This window comes from Colossoma macropomum, unplaced genomic scaffold, assembly GCF_904425465.1.
Source record: "Colossoma macropomum unplaced genomic scaffold, Colossoma_macropomum, whole genome shotgun sequence".
NCBI lineage: Eukaryota > Metazoa > Chordata > Actinopteri > Characiformes > Serrasalmidae > Colossoma > Colossoma macropomum.
In genome coordinates this window covers 39,515,645-39,534,280 of record NW_023494790.1, presented here as the reverse complement: position 1 = coordinate 39,534,280, position 18,636 = coordinate 39,515,645, and the positions used below count along the sequence as shown (strand labels likewise).

General features: G+C 38.7%; 1 protein-coding gene across 1 annotated transcript in view; it reads right to left on the bottom strand.

The window, feature by feature from the left end:
- Nucleotides 1-14,958, bottom strand: part of mms19 (MMS19 homolog, cytosolic iron-sulfur assembly component) — a 48,620-nt gene extending 33,662 nt beyond the window's left edge. Inside the window, exons 1-11 of the mRNA XM_036573358.1 lie at nt 14,841-14,958; nt 13,245-13,293; nt 11,291-11,391; nt 9,657-9,742; nt 8,672-8,746; nt 7,604-7,673; nt 7,320-7,448; nt 5,666-5,727; nt 3,519-3,605; nt 3,287-3,361; nt 75-152 (exon numbers count right to left, since the gene is read on the bottom strand). Of these exons, the coding sequence (XP_036429251.1) occupies nt 75-152; nt 3,287-3,361; nt 3,519-3,605; nt 5,666-5,727; nt 7,320-7,448; nt 7,604-7,673; nt 8,672-8,746; nt 9,657-9,742; nt 11,291-11,391; nt 13,245-13,293; nt 14,841-14,928 (900 nt within the window). The 5' untranslated portion in view covers nt 14,929-14,958. The remainder of the gene's footprint in view (nt 1-74; nt 153-3,286; nt 3,362-3,518; nt 3,606-5,665; nt 5,728-7,319; nt 7,449-7,603; nt 7,674-8,671; nt 8,747-9,656; nt 9,743-11,290; nt 11,392-13,244; nt 13,294-14,840) is intronic.
- Between the last annotated feature and the right edge of the window lie 3,678 nt (nt 14,959-18,636).

Here is an 18,636-nt window from a genome sequence, read left to right as displayed (position 1 = left end):
ATGGTTCTCCACTGCCTTGCAGCTACTGCCTACCTGAGGCTACTGTTCGGCTGAAATAAGAGAAACGTATTCACCTCTCTGCGTATGGAGGACCACAAGCCTGGGAGGAACTCGGCCAGCTCCTTGTGTCCATATACAGGCGCGCAGGCGGCCTAGAGCAAACAGGAGGAGATTACTTTAATGCTTCGATACTTCTGCAGATTAGATTTCAGCACCATATCAGATTTCTCTACATTAGATTTCAGATAAAAACACGCTACAGGCCACCCTTTTGGAAGAAATAGTAACTTTATAGACATGAATGTTTAATACATTGCAAAAAATCGTGTCTTGTCAAGTGAAATGATCTTAAATCCAGGCGATATTTCTAATATTTCTCATTTTTAGATGCTTATGCACTTATTATAAGATTATTTACCTTATTTCTAGACATTATTTACTTGTTTTTGGTAATTTTATTAAGTAAAATTGTCTCACTATACTGGCAGATAAGTTTGCTGGTTTTAAGCGAATTCTTAAAACAAGCAACGTTATCTGCCACTATAGTGAGACAATTTTACTTAATAAAATGACTGAAAATAAGCAAAAAATGTCTAGAAATAAAATAAAAAAAATCTCTTACATTGAGCTTAAAACAGCCTCAAAAGGAGAAATTCGATTTTTTTAACACTGTTAATAACCACCTGCGCTTTTCCTATACATGATATTTCGGCAAGTGAAATGATCTTTAATATAGTCAATAAATCTAATATTTCTCCTTTTGAGACTGTTTTAAGCTCAATTTAAGATAATTTATTTCTTTTATTTCTAGACTTTTTTGCTTATTTTAGGTCATTTTATTAAGTAAAATTCTCATTATATCTCATTGATACATCTATTTTTCATTATGACTGCTAAGAATACTGTAAGATTAAATAATAAAAAAATGTCCTGAAATGAGCTTCATGAATAAGACAATTTCTCCAGATAAAATGACTTAAAACAAGTAGAAAACAGTAATAAGAGGAATCATCTTAAAATAATCTTACAACAACCTCACAGTGAGAAATACTAGATACAGGGTGTTTTCACACGTCGCGAACATGTCAGTCCGCACCCAGGACCGATTCTGGGCTCGTTTTGGGGGAGGGGCTCGTTATCGCTGGTTTGCTTTCACACATAGTTTCATCATAACTGTGTATAGACAGTGCAGCTCCATACGTCAGTCTTCTGTGTGCAGGTCTGCAGAATGTCGGTACAGATTCATGTATTTGCTGCTTCTATTATTTTCCTTGTGAAAATAAAAGGTGAAGAGCAGCTCTTTCTGTCCGCAGCAGTCCTCTCCCCCATCACCACACTCGAAAAGGGAAGTGACACGATAAATCGAAGTAGTCAAGTTCAATATGATCTAATCACGCAGCCCCACCCACACTGTAAACCCACTGTTCATCTTAATGAAAGAATTAAGCTAATACAACTGAAATACTGCAGAAATTTGGAGTAACTTAATCTGAAAAAATCAAATTAACTCAAAAATGAATTGTTGAGATAGTAACTCATCAGTAACTCAGCCTATTTTGAGTTGAGCTAACTTCATTTAAATGTATTATATTCATTTTTTAATTTAACTTGACTTTACATGAAAATACAAACAGGCCAAGTTCAAAGTCTGTTGATAATCTAGAGGATTAATGTAATAACCAGCATAAATGTTTACATTTAAATGATCTTTTTTCATAACTTTATTTTGATGATTTCAGGCTCAAAGATGCCATCAAACAGCATCTCTGAGCTGAATAAACTTACTGCCGTTTAGTTTAGACTCTCAGCCTTACTTGATAAATGTTTGGTCAATATATTTACATATTGGGCGTGTCTCTTCACCGTCTGTGTGTTGTCATTCTCCCCAGCCTACCTTCCCTTGAGTCGACTAGATTTCATAAACTTTTGTGACTCATTCCAATCAGAACTGATCAGACGTCAGTGTTGAGTTACTGGGTTCCTCTGTGCTGAGTGGTTCTGCGGTGGCTGAATACTACAGAGACTACATCAGTTCTCTGGACTGTTCTGTCAGCTTTGGGAGAGGTGGTCTGTAGGGCCATCAAGGTGAACGAAACCTTGTTACTAATGTTTATGATCATATCTCTGCAATATGAATGTCAAAATGACGACGTAGTGGTGAATTTAGTTTACAATTACTTCATTACTTTGAGTTAGAACAGCTTAAACGTAAGTCCCCAATCGTTTTAATATCAACAGAACAAATGGAGTTTAACTGCAGTTTACTCAATTTACTTAAGTGTAAATGAGTTATTGAGCTTAAAACATTTGAGATAATCAGTTTTTCCTCAAATCATTTGAGTTGACTTAACTCAGGTTTTACAGGGCACGGCGCTGGGAGCGGACAACTTCCACACGCACAGTGGGCCGCACTAGAGTTCCCCAGACCACTGTTTTCAGGAGGACCAGAGATCGGTTCTCCGCTTTGGGGCTCAAGAACAGCTTTCACACTCAACCAAAGGTACCAAACTCGCAGAGCAAGCAGTCCTGGGTCTGGAAAAAAGCTCTAGTGTGAAAACACCCATACTGACTCGGTTTTAGATGATTTCACTTGGCATAATATCTTTTTTGCTGTGTATAATTTGCTGTACAGCAGCACAAACGAATGAAATATTCTGGAAAAGCATCTTTGATTAACCCCTGTGTGGTGTTCAGGTCTGTGGGACCCATTTTCAGTGTTTACCAAAAGAAAAAATGATGTGATTTATTATTATTTCAGCCTCAGATTCTTGGTCTTTGCTCATTTTCTGTGAAGAACATATAAAATAACCCATTTTCAGTGTCTTCACTCTGTTCACCCCCCACACGTTTACATTACACATGTGGTGTTGGGTGAACCTGCGGGGAGTAAAAGTGTGGAGGTGCTGTGTCCTTCACTCTGTTCTCCTCCTACATGGCCTGCTGTTAGTGTGTGTGTGTGTGTGTGTGTGTGTCTGTGTGAGGGTGGACAACATGGGTGGACAACAGGCTGCTGACTGGCTACAGCTGCTAAAGGAGAACCCTACGCTGGACACTTGAGATATTTTAAACATCTGGTATTTTTACATAAATTGTTATGGCTGTATTGATTTAATAAACAATAATGCGGTGGGTCCAGCAGACCACTGAGTAACACACACATCAACACCACACACGGGATAAACTAGACTTCAGTAAACAAGTTAATTCCTTAATTCCAAAACAGTTTGGAAACCTATAAAAACCTTCTGGCCTCTCAGGCAGATTTGATTAGACAGTCCTGCTTTACCAGAGTCTGCAGAGAGTCCACTTTGGCATTCTGGACGTCTGAGTCGAGCTTCTCGATGATCAGCGGCAGCAGAAACTGTCGGCACAGAGACACCAAATAAACAAACAAACAAACAAACAAAGAAACGCCACTGTACTTCTGTACAGCTGCCTTCAGTGGCTCATTTGAGTATGAAGTTCAGTCTGCAACAACACAAAATTGGACGCTGTCAGAACTCTGTGTTTCTCTCTACCTCTGCGAAGCGCGGTGTTCCTGTGAGAACGACTCGGAGAGCCAGGATGAGGTCCTCATGCCTGATCCCATGGGGGTCGTTGGGTGGCTAAACACAGAGAGCGGAACGAGTTAAACATTTACTAATATTTCATTGCGATTTGTTTTCACATGAACACTCTTACAGCAAATTGAAGAGGATTACAATTTAAATTAGAGCTGAGCAATATGGCAATACACATCATTACCATAGCAAATTACAGCACAATAAGCTTTTCTGAGCAAATTACAGATCTTAAGATAGTTAAGTGACCCTTATTAATCCCACAACGGGGAAATTTCACCTCCGCATTTTAACCCATCCGTGCAGTGAAACACCACATACACACTAGGGGGCAGTGAGCACACTTGGGTTCGAGCCGGCGACCTTCCGGTCACAGGGCTGGTTCCCTAACCTCCAGCCCACGACTGCATGTTTCATTACAGAGACGGTATAATTAGTCCTGCTTAACTGGATTTAGAGCTGTGTGTGAAACATGAATACAAATTAAATTATTTATTTATTATTATTTTTTCCACATCACACAACATTAAACGCTGATGCTTGTATTTCAGCATTTCCCAATCATAAATCCTTATTTGAATACTTAACTAAGCAAAAAGAATACAGAGGTAAGTTTACGGGGATGATGTATATTGTTAACCTCAACTCCTCCCTCCATGTTTACTTTAAACCTAATGATAATGCTAAAGCTTCATCTTCGAGGCACTAAAGGACACTGTATGTAAAAGGGGGCGTTATTTGCCACCATAAATGCAGTTAAGTTTAGGGTTTTATTTAAAATAATTACTAAATATTTACTAATTATTACATAAATGTAATTTAATTGCCGTTTCCACTGCTGCATATCATTATATAGCTGTATATAATAATATATACTATATGCAGTGCATATAGTTTTACAATGAACACAGCATGAAATCTCGAAGAACACTGGACACAGCAGAGTCTGACAATGTGTGAATGATGAGAAGCTCACTGCTGTATAAACAGACAGAAATATCACAAACATTCCCTGCTGTCGAAACAAAGCCTCATACCTCCACTTTTGTCGTTTTTCAGTTTTTAAAAATGCCTGTTGTTCTTTACATTGTGTGCAAATTTAAGGATGAATGGACTAAAAGAAACGGCCCAAAATGACTTGGAAAAAATTCTGGTTCCATTGACTTACATTAGAATTAAAGTACGTTTTTCCTGCTCCTGTAAAGTTGTTGGTTTTGTTCCAACAACAGCAGCATACAAACTCATATATATACACCAATCAGGCACAACATTCTGACCACCTCCTTGTTTCTACACTCACTGTCCATTTTATCAGCTCCACTTACTATATAGGTGCACTTTGTAGTTCTACAGTTACAGACTGTAGTCCATCTGTTTCTCTGATACTTTGTTAGCCCCCTTTTACCCTGTTCTTCAGTGGTCAGGAACCCCATGGACCCTCACAGAGCAGGTATTATTTGGGTGGTGGGTCATTCTCAGCACTGCAGTAACACTGACGTGGTGGTGGTGTGTTAGTGTGTGTTGTGCTGGTCTGAGTGGATCAGACACAGCAGTGCTGCTGGAGTTTTTAAACACCTCAGTGTCACTGCTGGACTGAGAATAGTCCACCAACCAAAAATATCCAGCCAACAGTGTCCTGTGGGCAGCGTCCTGTGACCACTGATGAAGGATAGAGGATGACCAACACAAACTGTGCAGCAGCAGATGAGCTATCGTCTCTGACTTTACATCTACAAGGTGGACTGACAAGGTAGGAATGTCTAATAGAGTGGACAGTGAGTGGACACAGTGTTTAAAAACTCCAGCAGCACTGCTGTCTGATCCACTCGTACCAGGGCAACACACACTAACACACCACCACCACGTCAGTGTTACTGCTGTGCTGAGAATGACCCACCACCCAAATAGTGCCTGCTCTGTGAGGGTCCATGGGGGTCCTGACCACTGAAGAACAGGGTAAAAGGGGGCTAACAAAGTATGCAGAGAAACAGATGGACTACAGTCTGTAACTATGCCTGACCGGTGTATTTATGTAATCAAGAAGGTAAAAAAGTAAGTAAGTTAAAGTGACTGCAAAGTGAGAATGAAGCAGGAATCTTACGTACAGGTGTGAAGTCTATGGGGAAGTAACAGGACGTGACTTCGAAGAGCTCCTCTGTGAACTGACCTAAAGAAGAAAAACAGTGTCTGTGTTTACATGCAGAGATTTTCTCCAATCTGATTAAACAGATTAAGACTGAAGTGTTTATCTCACTCTACTCAACAGTCTGATGGAGAATCTCAGTTTACATGCTCACTACAAGTAATCAGACCCAAAATTACGTGCATGTGTAGAGAACCGCTTAGTGCAGACGTTACCATGACAACAAGCATCACGTGAGTCCAGTCAGAGTGAGATGAGCAGCAGTGAGCAGCGCTTGTGTTTTTAATCACTTTAAAATGATGTCAGACTCAGGAAAACGTCCTTCACATGTCCTTATTAAAGAAGGCCGAGAGGAAGACGTCGTGTTCTGAGACACATAAGCTGGATGCTTAGTTTAACACACCGTTACAGCTAAGACCCCAAAGTACACAATCAGAATTACAGATAATATCCCCCACATACATTCAACACAGTTCAGTTATGGAGGTTTTTACTGGCAGATTCATTAGAAATGTATCAAAGATGTGATGCAAATGAAAAAAAATTCAATTCTAACATGCTGATATTTATTTTTCTACTTCATGGTCTAAAATAAATTAGTCAGTGTTTGAAAGCTTCTTTTCACTAATCGTATTTATTTTGAGGCAGATATTTTAATGTATGTAGGTAGTATGTATGTATTTAGATAATTTGATATTTTATATAATACAGTTGTATTTAAATATTAAGATATTTAGATGTCTTAAGTAATTAAATTGTATTCAGATGTATTTAGGTTGTATTTAGATGTTTTAATTTATATTTTAACTTTTAATTATATATTTTCATGTTTTTAGGTACTTAAGTTGTTTTCATAAATGTATATACTTTGGTTGTGCTTAGATATTTTATGTATTTATTTTGTATGTAAACATTTAGATATTTTCATGTATTAGGTTGTATTTAGATTTTTTAATGCATTTATGTTGTATTTATATATTTTGCTATTTTTACATATTTAGATCGTATTTATAAATGCAAGTATTTGGATATTTCTTTAATATGTGTTTAATCTGATTTGTATTTAATAAAGTTCTCTTAAAATATGTAATAATATGTAATTTTTATATATTTAGATTTTTAAATGTATTTTAGATTCATTTTCTTTAAATTAATTTTTATGTATTTCAGTTGTTTTTATAGATTTAGGCATTTAGATCTCACTGAAATATTTAGATATTTTAATATGTTTAGGTTTTATTCACATGTGTAGATTTTTTTAGATTTAGATTAGGTCTAGTTCAAACAACACAGAACTGTAATGAACTAATACTGTTTGGCACTGATTTATCAGACTTTATAGTAATAATTGTAATTATAGCAATTACAATTATTACTTAGGGGTAAGTTGTCCCAAAGTCAAAGTTCTCCTTATCAAATGTATCACAGACGTGAATGTGTAGGTAAAAAACTGAAAAATTTTGCTCAAATACTTTTAAAATGATTTAGCAAGAACTAAAGCACGTTGTTGGTGCCCTGATCTCCTCCACTGCCATCACAGCATGGTCCAGTATAATCACAGTACTGGTGCTATGTCTGTGTCCTGCAGCTCTGTGTCCTGTGAGGTCTGTACTCACTGAGGTCGTAGCCTCTGTGGATGATGTTTCTGGCGATCTGGAACGCCAGCAGGAGGTTGCGAGGGTCTCTCTCTCCGTCCACCGCCTGCACAAACCCGAACACGAAGTCAGGGCCCAAACCCTTCAGCTCTGTGGAGAGAACAGAGGGAAGCTCTACTGTGGAGTGACAGCTGGAGGCATTAGAGACAACATGTGACGCTGCTCGGCGCGTTAATGTGTCATTTTAAAGAAACTGATAAAAATAGATCCACAGTAGTCACGACGCCGAGTAAGATCCTCCTTACCCTCCTCTCTCGACTCCATGAGGCTGATCAGCATGTTGTAGACACACGATCTCTCCGCCAGCATCAGAGACTGTAGAAACACAGTTTATAAATGCTCAGTTTATATCACAATACCTACATTTAGAGTCAGTTATTCATTCAGCCGAATGAGAAACTGTAGAACTGACTCAGTTTATATCACAATACCTACATTTAGAGTCAGTTATTCATTCAGCCTAATGAGAAACTGTAGAACTGACTCAGTTTATATCACAATACCTACATTTAGAGTCAGTTATTCATTCAGCCTAATGAGAAACTGTAGAACAGACTCAGTTTATATCACAATACCTACATTTAGAGTCGGTTATTCATTCAGCCTAATGAGAAACTGTAGAACTGACTCAGTTTATATCACAATACCTACATTTAGAGTCAGTTATTCATTCAGCCTAATGAGAAACTGTAGAACAGACTCAGAACTGCTCACAGTGGTGGTGATAGGAACCAGACGTCCACCTCTAAAAGCTCCCTCACAGAAAGTTACTACATGAAATGGTTATGAATTCACTGCCTGATGACTGAGACACTGTTTTATGATAGTTTAGAGAACTTAAACTCCATTCATGGTGGAGGGATACATGCAGGGCGCTGTGAGGCAAAATAGTCCCCAAAGAAAACTTATTATTTTCAGATTTTCCACTATTTTCCATCATCAACATTCCATATAAACTCAGAAGACTCGTGTAGGTTCACTGGTGGTTCTGGATAGTAAATAAAATGTCTATATCTGTGTTGTAGTCATGGCGACCCCTGGTTCCTATCACCACCACTGTAAAGACATCTGAACCATTTCACACCAAACCACTCTGAATCCCTCTGTTTACATCTCACACACTGGATTATACAGATGTTTTGAAGAATCAGTGGAGTTCCCTTTTAATTTGCAATGATATTTACTGTCAGGGAGCTGCAGCAAGTAGTAAATATAGGTATTGTGAGTTGAACAGGGCCAAATAATCAAATAAATGAACCAAAATAAATAATACTCTAATTATGTAGTGATTTTGAGAGGCTGTGTTAATTTACCTGCACATGGACGTCCTGGAAAAGAGATTTCAGAATAGACACTGCAGAGCCAGGAGGCAGCACTGAGCTCTTCGCCTGCAGGACAGACAGTCAGTCAGTCATTATCAGATCAAACTGTATCTATTTCTCACTGATCACCAAAAGCCACATTACAGAAACATCTTAAGTCTGAAATCTGATCTGTTTGGTCTCCATGACGACTGAATTCAGGACAGTAGCTATTCCAGAATAACAGTTCCTAACTTCATAATCTCATCATGAACTCCAGACAAGAAAACAGCATCACACAAACATCCTAACTAGACTAAACCTCCTAAATCCTGTCCTAACTTTAGGATGAACCCCAACAGGGTCCTCACTTCTGTTTAAGGTCCGTTTCTATGGTTTTTAGGCAGCTGAGTCAGCAGCATAGTTCACTACCAGCATAATGAGCTCCATTTATTCCTACTGTAAAACGCTGCTTTCACTGTGAGATGATTTTCTTTTCTAACTCTGCGTTTTAAAGATCTCAGACGCTGCAGACTCGATCTCCACCGCCCCTCTGATCACCTTCGTGTGTTAATGTTGATGATGAAATATTACAGTGACGGTGGTGAATAATGAGGAGACGGAGCTGAACGTGTGTCTGTTTATTAGGAGGAGTAACGTTAGCGCGCTCGGCTGAAGCGTTTGGGAAATGGAGACTGAAACTGGGGAGCGGCGACGCTCTGATAAACAGCAGGGGGCGCTCTCACAGTATTCACAGCTTACAGTTTATCACACTTTAGTTCTGTTTGACCTTTTTTACAAGTGTAAGTTAAGCTGCTGTTACTGATGTAAAAAAAGCTCAAAACAGAACTAAAGTAAGCTGTGAATACTGTGAGAGCGCCCCCTTTTTTCCGTTTTAAAAGACTTTATATTACAGAAGCAAACAGGATTTGCTTCTGTAATACAAAGTCTTTTAAAACAGACTGTATGTCAGGACTATGATGTAGCTCAGACTTACCAAGGCCTTGAGTCCCCGGAGGACATGCGGCATGATGGCATAGTGATCCTTCAGCCTGTTCTCATAGAAAGCAATCAGGACCTCCACTGCAGACAGGATTCAGAGTGGATCAATGACATTACAATCATCCGTGTTCTGCACATGCATGATGCAAATTCTGAGCTTGTTTCCAAAACTAATTTGCCTGCCGTGATCCTGGAATTGGGAATATGTTTGACACAGACGCTGCACACTGACAGAGACGTCATGCTTTCCATGCCAACGAGAACGATGGCTTCAGATGTTAAACAGAGGAAAGACATTTCAATAAAGTCCAGATTGGTAACCAAATAACACTAACAGTCTGCAATAAGAGCAGCTTGGGAACTAGCTAGAGATGTTTAAGCGAAAGCATTAATGACACGTTAACACATTTCCCTAGTTTGACCCCTTGGCCCATCCACAGTAGTGCAGGCTGAAGCCCAGCTGCAGTGCTGTATGTCGCTCTGATGCAGAGGTGGACGAAGCACACAAACCCTGTACTTGAGTTAAAGTAGAGATACCCAAGGTAAAATATTACTCCAGTAAAATTAGAAGTTCCTCCCTTTAGACCTCCACTGGAGTAAAAGTACTAAAGTATTTGCCTTCAAATGTACTTAAGTATCAAAAGTGAAAGTACTAAAAGATTAATTATGGCTCTGATGTCCTATTATCATTTTTTGTAAGAAGACTCTGCTTCATTAACTCATTTTAGGTGAAAATACTCCAGTGTCTCTCTTGGTAAACCAGTCTTTTAATAGAAGCTCATTAATTAGTGACGCTGATGTCTATTAAAATTATCATAAGCACAAAACACTGAAGGCGAACAGTTTCCATCAGGTAGAACTGAGTGGCTCTGAAATCACTTTTTACAAACAAGCAAAGTTTCAGTTTAAGATTTATTTGAACTTAGTTACAAGTTTAAGTTTAATAAAAACTTTAAACTCAGATTCACAAATGAGTTTCCTTTACTAAACTGCATCTGTAGGTCTCTGTTCATAAACATAAACTAGCCTAAACTAATTTACTATAAAATGAAATGTGTTTGTATAAATTCAGAAAAAAGACACGTCAGTCACAACTGCATATGTGTACATATTTCTATATTGTGGTCTGTTTACACAAAGTTAGGTTAGTTCATCATTTATGTTGAATAGACTCTCCCAAAGTTTTACGCTGCTGCACTGATGTTGAACCGTGTGCTGCACTGGGTCGGTATGACCAACAGGTCAAAACAAGCTCAAAACAAAGTGCGCTGTGCCCTGATTGGTGGTCTTGCTTTGTGCGTCTTTCGTTTTGACGTTACGTTTCCATACAGGTTAGGGAACCAGCCTTGTGACCGGAAGGTCGCTGGTTCGATCCCCTCAGCTGACAGTACACGCTGACATGTTACGTTTATATGCATATTATATACATTGGTTGGAACGTGTAGACGCTGTTGCTCTCACTGGACGTCAGCGATGAAAATTAGAAACTGTAAATCACCTGATTTTCATGTTCAGGTTCTGCATCCAAAATAATGTCACTAAACTATTGAAAGTAACCTATACATTCTGATGAAGACTACACTGTCCACTCATATGGAATGTATGGAATATGGAAGTCCAGAGACTCACCTTCCCTCTCGGACAGGCCGCTGTAGCATTCCTGTAGGACCTCAGAGAGGAGCTGGACCCCTCTGCCCCGCGTCTGAGCCTGAGAGCTCGTCAGGCTCAACCTGAACACGGACAACAAAACCATTCAGGCTCCACCTACTGACTGACAGCTGTACAATAACATCACTGCTTTCAAAATTAGGCATTTTATTTACTAATATTCACTTGACACGTGAAGCTCATTCATAACCATGTCAGTTGGATACAACCAAACTGGGCTTAAAAACAGGCTAAAATCACACTGCGTATGTCTGACTTCACCTGGTTAATAGGTAGAACTTAAAATGGGGAATTCCACCAATTTTCTCAAACACTGTGCATAATAATTAAGTTTTTGAAATGTAAACAAAGTCATTCAGAGTGGCTTGAATGTGGAGATTTTCGTTGATGGTGGTGAAACAGTGGAAAATCTGTGATAATAAGTTTTATTTAGGGACTATTTTGCCTCACAACACCCTGCATGTATCCCTCCAGCATGAAATTACTGGGGAACTATTCAAAAATTCTATATAATTTAACGATTAAGGTGTAAACTGTCACTCAGAGTGGTTTGGTGTGAAATGCTTAATTCCAGAGAAACTTACTGAGTCAGAATTGTTCACAGGAACCAGATGTTTGAAGTCTTTAATGACTCTAAAAGCTCTCATAAAATGTTATCACATGAAATAGCTATGAACACACAGTCTGATCTCTATGGCATTGATCTGCAGTAGTTTTGAGATAAAGCTTTGGTCTAAAACTAATTTTAAACAATTTATTTTAATCCATTCATGGTGGAAGGACACATGAAGGGTGTTCCAAGGCAAAACAGTCTCCAAAGAGATCTTATTTTTCAGGATAGTTATTTACCATCATCAACATTCCATATAAACTCAGAAGACTCGTGTAGGTTCACTGGTGGTTCTGGATAGTAAATAAAATGTCTATATTTGTGTTGTAGTCATGGCGACCCCTGGTTCCTATCACCACCACTGTAAAGACATCTGAACCATTTCACACCAAACCACTCTGAATCACTCTGTTTACATCTGAAACACTCAATTATGCAGAAGTTTGAAAAATCAGAGGAGTTTCCCTTTAAGGCCAAAATCTTCGTGCGTATACACAAACTCAATAATCCGACCATAATCGGATTTCTGCAGTTATCCGATTATTCAAATGGTCATGTAAACACCACACTCTGATCTAGAAATCCGATTAAGAGGCTGGATTTTAGCTCAGTTATCAGATTTTTCAGTGCATGTAAACTCTTATTTCTGTTGGATTTCCCAGTCTGCGCATGCGCGAGATCAGACAGTGGATGTCGCGAGACGCAGAAAAACACTGTTGGAGCACGAAATAAAGGATATGAATATTCTTTATCTTCTAGATGATGTTTGTTCATATTTTCAGGTAAAGTGACGCAATGTTTAAAAAACAGTGGCATGAAATTTAAATTTTAAATTATGTTTACGTCACGTCGTCTTCTGTAAGTTTATTGGCGGGTTGCAAAGCAGAAATCTGATTACTGCCTGACTCATGTAGACCCAGATTTTCCCTATTATCTGATTACTCAAGTGCATGTAAATGTGTTGACCGGATTACTGACAAAAATCTGATTTTATGCAGTTATCAGATTACTGAGTGCATGTAAACGCACTCAACGTCTCAGTCATCAGGCAGTGAATTCATAACTATTTCATGTAGGAACTTTCAGTGAGGGAGCTTTTAGAGGTGGACGTCTGGTTCCTATCACCACCACTGTGAACAGTTCTGACTCGGTAAGTTTCTCTAAAACAGAGCGTTTCACACCAAACCACTCTGAATGAGTCTGTTTACATCTTAACCGCTTAATCACAAAGGAATTTTGGAAAATCGATGGAGTTCTCCTTTCAGAAGGTGACATGTAGTGTAGACAGACAGTAGAAGATCTTACCCCAGCGCCTCAACCAGCTCAAGTACAGTGAAGTGTCCAGCCTTGACACCTTCAGGAGAGACGAACATGAAAAAAGTCATGACATCAGAGCAAGAACAGAACCAAAGAGTCCTGAGACACTGAGAACTCCACATATATCACTTAGAACTCTGTAAACAGGGGCAGCACGGTTCTCCTGACCATAGTCCACACTCTCCACCACTCCTGTAGGGTCCATGTTAAAGTATAACGCCTGCTAATCACAGCTACACTCTCAAACGGGACAGTTTGTCAAGTGTTCTTTAGTAAAGAGAATGGTTCTATTTAGAACCATGAGTTCTGTAGAGAACCATTTGAATGCTTGGGTCTTTCCATGTTGAAATGGTTCTTCTTCTTCTGTTGCTTGACATCATAACCATTTTTAGTGCTAACACAGAACCATTTCCATACTCCTGAAAAAGACAGTTCTTCAAGGGTTCTTTAGGATACTTTATAGAACAATTTGCATGCTTAAAGGGTTCTTTTAATCTTCAGACTGATTGAGTGTGTTGTATACGGTTCTATGTGGAACTTTTTTTGAAAATGTAAGCATGCAAATAGTTGTCTGAGTGTTCATGGTTCTATATAGCACACTAAAGAACCATCTTTTTTCAGAGTGTAGAAGCTTTTTGGTTTAAAATAGTTCTATACAGCACCAAAAAAGGTTCTCCTATTGTAACAACCTTGACATTGTAAAAGTAGCAAAACAACTTTTCAGTGCTTACGTAGAAAAAAGCTTCCATACTTTAAAAAAGATGGTTCTTCAAGGGTTCTTTGGTTTATTATATAAAAACTTGCATACTTAAAGGGTTCTTTTAAGTTTGAGAGTTCACTGTTCTAAACAGTATACTAAAGAACCATCTTTTTTAAGAGTGTACAGTTTCTTTTTTTTTTTAATGGTTCTGTATAGCACCAATAAGGGTTCTTCTCTTGTTATGAAGTCAAGCTTGTAATAACAGAAGAACCCTTTTTGGTTTAATACAGAACCATTTTCAGAAAGGTTCTGTATATAACCACCCACAACACATTATCCGTCAAGCTGAAGAACCACTTCACCATGCAAAGCATGCAAATGGTTCTATGTGGAACTCATGGTTCTACGTAAAGGCATTGCTTTTACTAAAGAACTCTTGAAGAACCATCTTTTTTAAGAGTGTAGCACGCACTCGCAAGCGTGCACGAGGCTTAAGTTAGCTTCTCACTGGAATTTTCCGTTCCACCTTAAATGGTGCAGCTGTTTCCGAGCAGCCCGAGGCGCCAGTATGAAACTGCTGCACCATTTAAGGTGGAACGGAAAGTTCCAATGAGAAGCTAGGAAGCGAACTCCAGCCTAACTGTGAGGTTACGGTCGATGACAATTCGCACTTTGGGTCCGATATAAACCAGTTAATCGCACAGTGAACTGCTTTTCGCTCATAAACCGTCTGAAAGTTGCTGGTTAAGTCAGCGTTGCTGCGCACAGGATGTGGGGAGAGCGTTAGCGACACGCGAGTCGAGTCACTCCACCGGAGCATCTGTACCCCTCCAAAAAAACTCCCGACTTTTCTGCCTTCTGCCATCGATAAAAGGATAACGTACCTTCTGCAACGTCCGCAGCCTTACTGTCCGCCTGTCCCGCCACAAATTCCTCCACCAGACCGGCCAACTGAGCGCCTTCGGCCGCCATGGCGAGCTAGCGATGCCCGACTCGTGGGCGAATCGGCTCTCTGAATCGATTCTTCACCGTAAGTCGATTGACAAGTTCAGCTGAATCGAAAGTTTTTGAAACGTGTTACGTCATAAAATCCTGTAATAATCTGACAGTTTAGCATAATAACATCTGGAAACACTGCAGAGGTGTCAGAATTTCTCCATGCCGAACGATACCGTGGGTACGGAGACTCTCAGGTGACGTGGTGATTACTGTTTAATAAGGCATGGCCACCAATTACTATATTGAGGCCACAAATTAATACACTGAGGCCACAAATTAATGTAGTGATGCCACGAAGAACTATATTGAGGCCTCTAATTACTACATTGAGGCCACAAAGTACTATATTGAGGCCACCGATTAGTATATTGAGGCTACAAATTACTATATTGAGGCCACAAATTAATATACTGAGGCCACAAATACTATATTGAGGCCAAAAATTGTGATATTAAGTCTACAAATTAATATATTGAGGCCACAAATTACAATATTGAGGCTACAAATTATTATATTGAGGCCACAAATTACTATGTTGAGGCCTCTAATTACTACATTGAGGCCACAGATTAGTATATTGAGGCCACAGATTAGTATATTGAGGCTACAAATTAATATATTAACACCACGAATTACTAATTTGAGGCTACAAATTACTGTATTGAGGCCACAAATAACTATATTGAGGCCATGAATTAATATGTTGAGGCCACAAATTACTATATTGAGGCCGAAAATTGTTATATTGAGGCTACAAATTAATGTATTGAGGCCACAAATTACTATGTTGAGGCACTGAATTACTGTATTCAGGCCATAACAAACTTAAATCGTAGCATCGATATATGAATTTATGGTCACGCTCTATTAAAAATAATCAATAAGTCACCTCAGGGGCTACAAAAAATTAAATTCAGCTTAGTATATCTGTTTTTTTTATCAATACAAACTCCTCATGTATTAGCAAAACACAATGTAAACCTGGTGCTAGCTTAACTGATTAAAAAAATATATTGAAAGTATTGAAAGATGAAGTATTGATTAAACCGCCTCATTTACTCTGATGCTTTGTGAAACAGTGATCAGCTCCTCGCTGTATCTTCCTGTCACAGATGGACTTGGTGAGTTAACTGACTTATGAATTGGTGAATCGGACGTTCGATTCGCTGAAACGGACACTCGAAAAGAATCGGCTCGTCAAACTGAATCGAACTGAACCAGCATTGTGGCGAGCTGCTGAACTCGTCAGAGCGCGCGCATGCGCACGCGGCCGCGCGAGCACGTCACAGTTAACGGACAGCAGCGAGTTAAACTCCGTCCATCAGGAATATTAAACCCCTCCGCAGCTAAAAAAAACCCCGTTTAATGTCTGCATTTCATCTCCAGGCCTTCACAGCGCGGACTTCAATCTACACCCTGCTGATGAAAGACCACTAGAACCACTAGGTTTAAACCTGATGGTGTTGCTTTCTAATGGGAAGTGGCTTAATGGTTACCATTAGAGACCACGAGTTTCCTGTAGACCATTAGAGTCCTTTACACTGTGATATCACTGGTATAATCTACCTGTAACAGTGTAATCTACCTGTAACAGTAACAGTATGATCTACCTGTAACAGTGTAACTGTAACAGTGTAATCTAACTGTAACAGTGTAACTAACAGTGTAATCTACCTGTAACAGTGTAATCTACCTGTAACAGTGTAACTGTAACAGTGTAATCTAACTGTAACAGTGTAACTAACAGTGTAATCTACCTGTAACAGTGTAATCTACCTGTAACAGTAACAGTGTAATCTACCTGTAACAGTGTAACTGTAACAGTGTAATCTACCTGTAACAGTGTAACTGTAACAGTGTAATCTAACTGTAACAGTATAATATACCTGTAACAGTGTAATCTAACTGTAACAGTGTAATCTACCTATAACAGTAACAGTGTAATCTACCTGTAACAGTGTAACTGTAACAGTGTAATCTAACTGTAACAGTGTAATCTACCTGTAACAGTAACAGTGTAATCTACCTGTAACAGTAACAGTGTAATCTACCTGTAACAGTGTAATCTACCTGTAACAGTGTAACTGTAACAGTGTAATATACCTGTAACAGTAACAGTGTAATCTACCTGTAACAGTGTAATCTACCTGTAACAGTGTAACTGTAACAGTGTAATCTACCTGTAACGGTGTAATCTACCTGTAACAGTATAATATACCTGTAACAGTGTAATCTACCTGTAACAGTGTAACAGTAACAGTGTAATCTAACTGTAATGGTGTAATCTAACTGTAACAGTATAATATACCTGTAACAGTGTAATCTAACTGTAACAGTGTAATCTAAATAACAGTATAATATACCTGTAACAGTATAATCTAACTGTAACAGTGTAATCTACCCGTAACAGTGTAACTGTAACAGTGTAATCAAACTGTAACAGTGTAATCTACCTGTAACAGTGCAATCTAACTGTAACAGTGTAATCTACCTGTAACAGTGTAATCTCCTTGTAACAGTGTAATCTACCTGTAACAGTGTAATCTGACTGTAACAGTGTAATCTAACTGTAACACTGTAATCTAACTGTAACAGCGTAATCTACCTGTAACAGTGTAATCAAACTGTAACAGTATAATCTACCTGTAACAGTGTAATCTAACTGTAACAGTGTAATCTACCTGTAACAGTGTAATCTACCTGTAACAGTATAATATACCTGTAACAGTGTAATCTAATTGTAACAGTGTAATCTACCTGTAACAGTGTAATCTACCTGTATCAGTGTAATCAAACTGTAACAGTATAATCTACCTGTAACAGTGTAATCTAACTGTAACAGTATAATCTACCTGTAACAGTGTAATCTAACTGTAACAGTGTAATCTACCTGTAACAGTGTCATCTACCTGTAACAGTATAATCTAACTGTAACAGTATAATCTACCTGTAACAGTGTAATCTACCTGTAACAGTGTAATCTCCTTGTAACCGTGTAATCTACCTGTAACAGTGCAATCTACCTGTAACAGTGTAATCTCCCTGTAACAGTGTAATCTGACTGTAACAGTGTAATCTGACTGTAACAGTGTAATCTAACTGTAACAGCGTAATCTACCTGTAACAGTGTAATCTCCTTGTAACCGTGTAATCTACCTGTAACAGTGTAATCTACCTGTAACAGTGTAATCTCCTTGTAACAGTGTAATCTACCTGTAACAGTGTAATCTGACTGTAACAGTGTAATCTACCTGTAACAGTGTAATCTAACTGTAACAGTGTAATCTGACTGTAACAGTGTAATCAAACTGTAACAGTATAATCTACCTGTAACAGTGTAATCTGACTGTAACAGTGTAATCTGACTGTAACAGTGTAATCTGACTGTAACAGTGTAATCTACCTGTAACAGTGTAATCTCCCTGTAACAGTGTAATCTGACTGTAACAGTGTAATCTACCTGTAACAGTGTAATCTACCTGTAACAGTGTAATCTCCCTGTAACAGTGTAATCTGACTGTAACAGTGGAGAATTATGCAATGGTATTTGGTGCAGCTCAATGAGCGGCAGCTCTGCAAACGGAAACGTGTTGTTGTTGAGAGAGGTCAGTGGAGAATGGTCAGAATGGTTCGAGCTGACAGAAAGGTGACGGGAGCATCAAATCAATACACTGAGGCCAC